The sequence below is a fragment of the Mandrillus leucophaeus genome, unplaced genomic scaffold (genome assembly GCF_000951045.1).
Source record: "Mandrillus leucophaeus isolate KB7577 unplaced genomic scaffold, Mleu.le_1.0 Scaffold58, whole genome shotgun sequence".
Lineage (NCBI taxonomy): Eukaryota > Metazoa > Chordata > Mammalia > Primates > Cercopithecidae > Mandrillus > Mandrillus leucophaeus.
The window spans coordinates 59,703-63,480 of NW_012106252.1; the positions used below are offsets into that span (position 1 = coordinate 59,703).

The 3,778-nt window shown below is 47.3% G+C and overlaps 1 protein-coding gene across 1 annotated transcript in view; it reads left to right on the forward strand.

The window, feature by feature from the left end:
• BRCA1 (breast cancer 1, early onset) overlaps positions 1-3,778 on the forward strand; it is a gene marked incomplete at its 5' end in the record, with an annotated part of 91,230 nt that overhangs the window by 58,455 nt on the left and 28,997 nt on the right. Inside the window, one exon of the mRNA XM_011999017.1 lies at positions 738-821. Coding sequence (XP_011854407.1) covers positions 738-821 — 84 coding nt within the window. The remainder of the gene's footprint in view (positions 1-737; positions 822-3,778) is intronic.

Consider the following 3,778-nt stretch of genomic DNA (forward strand, 5'->3'; position numbering starts at 1 on the left):
TTTTTTTTTTTTTCTTGAGACAGAGTTTCACTCTGTCACCCCAGCTGGAGTGCAGTGGCATGATCTTGGCTCACTGCAACTTCCGCCTCCCGGTTTCAAGCAATTCTCACGCCTCAGCCTCCCAAGTAGCTAGGAAGTAACTGGGACTACAGGCACACGCCACCACGCCCAGCTAATTTTTGTATTTTTTTTTTAACTTTATTTTTAATTTTTTGAGATGGAGTCTTGCTCTGTCACCCAGGCTGGAGTGCAGTGGCACCATCTCGACTCACTGCAACCTCCACCTCCTGGGTTCAAAAGATTCTCCTGCCTCAGCCTCCCAAGTAGCTGGGATTACAGGCGCCTGCCACCACACCCAACTAATTTTTTGTATTTGTAGTAGATAGAAGGTTGCACCATGTTGGTCAGACTGGTTTCGAACTCCTGACCTCAACTAATCCGCCCGCCTCAGCCTCCCAAAGTGCTAGGATTACAGGCGTGAGCCGCTGCACCCAGCCTTGTGTTTTTTTGTTTTTTGGTTTTTTTTAGTTAAGCGGAGTTTCACCATGTTGGCTAGGCTGGTCCCAAACACCTGACCTCAAATGATCCAACCACCTTGGCCTCCCAAAGTGCTGGTATTACAGGCGTGAGCCACTGCGCCCGGCCTGAATGCCTTAAACATGACGTGTCTGCTCCACTTCCATTGAAGGAAGCTTCTCTTTCTCTGATCCTGATGGTTTGTGTTTGGTTTCCTTCAGCATGATTTTGAAGTCAGAGGAGATGTGGTCAATGGAAGAAACCACCAAGGTCCAAAGCGAGCAAGAGAATCCCCAGACAGAAAGGTAAAGCTCCCTCCCTCAAGTTGACAAAAATCTCACCACACCACTCTGTATTCCAGTTCCCTTTACAGAGATGGGCCACTTCATCTCGTAAGACTTACTACATACATACATACTGCTAGATACTTTCACACAGTTTCTTTTTTCACTCTTCCATTCCAACCACATAAATAAGTATTGTCTCTACTTTATGAATGATAGAACTAAGATATTTAGAGAGGCTGTATAATTTGGATTCCTGTCTGGGGTTCAGATCTCAGCTGATAAGTGGAAGAGCTGAGACTTTAAGCAGATGGGAATCTAAAGCCTTTGCTCTTTTCACTTCACTGGGGTGTCTTTCTCTCTCTCTCTCCTTTTTTTTTTCCCGAGACGGAGTCTCACTCTGTCATCCAGGCTGGAGTGCAGTGGTACGATCTCAGCTCACTGAAAACTCCGCTTCCCAGATTCAAGCAATTGTTCTGCCTCAGCCTCTCAAGTAGCTGGGATTATAGGCATTGCCACCACACTGGGCTCATTTTTTGTATTGTTAGTAGAGACAGGGTTTCACTGTGTTGGCCAGGCTGGTCTCGAACTCCAGATCTCAGGTGAATCCCCCCAACTCAGCCTCCCAAAGTGCTAGGATTACAGGCGTGAGCCATCACGCCCAGCCTAGAGTGTCTTTCTCTAAAGCAGTGTGGTAAATGCTGTGAGCAAGCCATACACAGTGCTGTCTGTGGAAGCATAGAAGAGGAAGTGATTAATAACAGCTATTTTTTTTTTTTGAGACGAAATCTCACTCTGTCGCCCAGGCTTGAGTGCAGCGGCACAATCTCGGCTCACTGCAACTTCTGCCACCTAGGTTCAACCAATTCTCCTGCCTCAGCCTCCCGAGTAGCTGGGATGACAGGCGCCTGCCTCTGCACCCAGCTAATTTTTATAGTTTTTAGTAGAGGCAGGGTTTAACTATCTTGCCCAGGCTGGTCTTGAACCCCTGACCTTGTGATCTACCTGCCTTGGCCTCCCCAAGTGCTGGGATTACAGGCATGAGCCACCGTGCCTGGCTAATAATAGCTAAAATTTATACACTGTTCACTAGGCCAGGCACAGTGGCTCATTCCTGTTAGTTATCCCAGCACTTTGGGAGGCTGAGGCAGGCAGATCACTTGAGCCAAGGAGTTCGATACCAGCCTGGGCAACATGGCAAAACCCCATTTCTACCAAAAAAAAATATACAAAAATTAGCCAGGCGTGGTGGCATATACCTGCAGTTCCAACTACTTGGAAGGGTGAGTTGAGAGTATCTCTTGAGCCCAAGAGGTGGGGGTTGCAGTGAACCGAGATTGTGCCACTGCATTCCAGCCTGGACGACAGAGAGAAGGTCTCAAAAAAAAAAAAAAAAGATCACTTTATGCCAGGGGCTGCTGTAAAGGCCCAACCATGTTTTAAGTAATTAACAATTTTATGACAACTCTATGAGCTATGTACTGTAATTATGCCTATATTACAAATGTGAAAATTTAGGTTCAGAGAGGTTGAATAAGTTGCCCAGAGTCACACAGCTAGTAAGTGATGGAACTAGAAGTTGAACTCAGGGAGTCTAGCTCCAAGTCTAAACTCTTTGTTAATTTATTTTTCGGGCCAGAGTCTTGCTCTGTCACCCAGGCTGGAGTGCAGTGCCGCTATCTCTGCTTACTGAACTTGGGAGGAACTTTTACTTCCCAAGTTCAAGCAATTCTTGTGCCTTGGTCTCCCAAGTAGCTAGGATTACAGGCATGTGCCACCACACCTAGCTAATTTTTTGTCTCATTGTGTTGGCCAGTCTGGAGTGCAGTGGTGCAATCTCAGCTCACTGCAGCCTCCAGCGCAGGTTCAAGTGATTCTTGTGCCTTAGCCTCCCAAATAGCTGGGATTACAGGCATTTGCCACCACACCCAGATAATTTTTTGTATTTTTAGTAGAAACAGGGTTTCAACATGTTAGCCAGGCTGGTCTCAAATTCCTGACCTCAGATGATCTGCCCACCTCAGGCTCCCAAAGTGCTGGGATTACAGGGGTGAGCCACCATTCCCAGCCTTAATTTTTATATTTTTATTAGAGATGGAGTTTTGCCATGTTGGCCAGGCTGGCCTTCGTCTCCTGGCCTCCAGTGATCCACCCACCTCGGCCTCCCAAAGTGCTGGGATTACAGGCATGAGCCACTGCACCCAGCCTCCAACTCTAAACTCTTAACAATACCATAGTTTCTTGAAAAGTTATTGAAGGCTTCACAGAGGGAAAAAAAATGGAGCATTCTAACAACTTTGCAGATGAGACCCAAGAAGACTCAATGACTTTCTCCAGATCATATTGTAGCAGATGACATAGTCAGAACTGTGACTTCCTCTCAGGGAGAACTCTGTGCAAGATTTCACACCTACCTGTCAGGCCTGAGCTGGCTGCTTTCTCAGCTCCCTAAGTGCTATGTTCCCAGTTTGCTTTTCTTCCTTTTTCAAGTGTGCACTGCTAGCGATTTCAGAACATCCCAGGCCGGTCACAGTGGCTCATGCCTCTAATCCCAGCACTTTGGGAGCCCAAGGCAGGTGGATCACCTGAGGTCAGGAGTTAGAGACCAGCCTGGCCAACATGGTGAAATCCTATCTCTACTAAAAATACAAATATTAGCTGGGTATGGTGGCAGGCACCTGTAATCCCAGCTCGGGATTACTCGGGAGGCTGAGGCTGGAGAATCGGTTGAACCTGGGAGGCAGAGGTTGCAGTGAGCCAAGATTGCGCCACTGCACTCTAGCCTGGGGACAAGAGGGAGACTTCGTCTCAAAAAAAAAAAATCCGAGCTGGGTGCAGCGGCTCACGCCTGTAATCCCAGCACTTTAGGAGGCCAAGGCAGGAGGATCACTTGAGCCCAGGAGTTCAAGACTAGCCTGGGCAACATAGTAAGACTCTGTCTCTACAAAAAAATTTAAAAATTAATTGGGTGTTGTAGC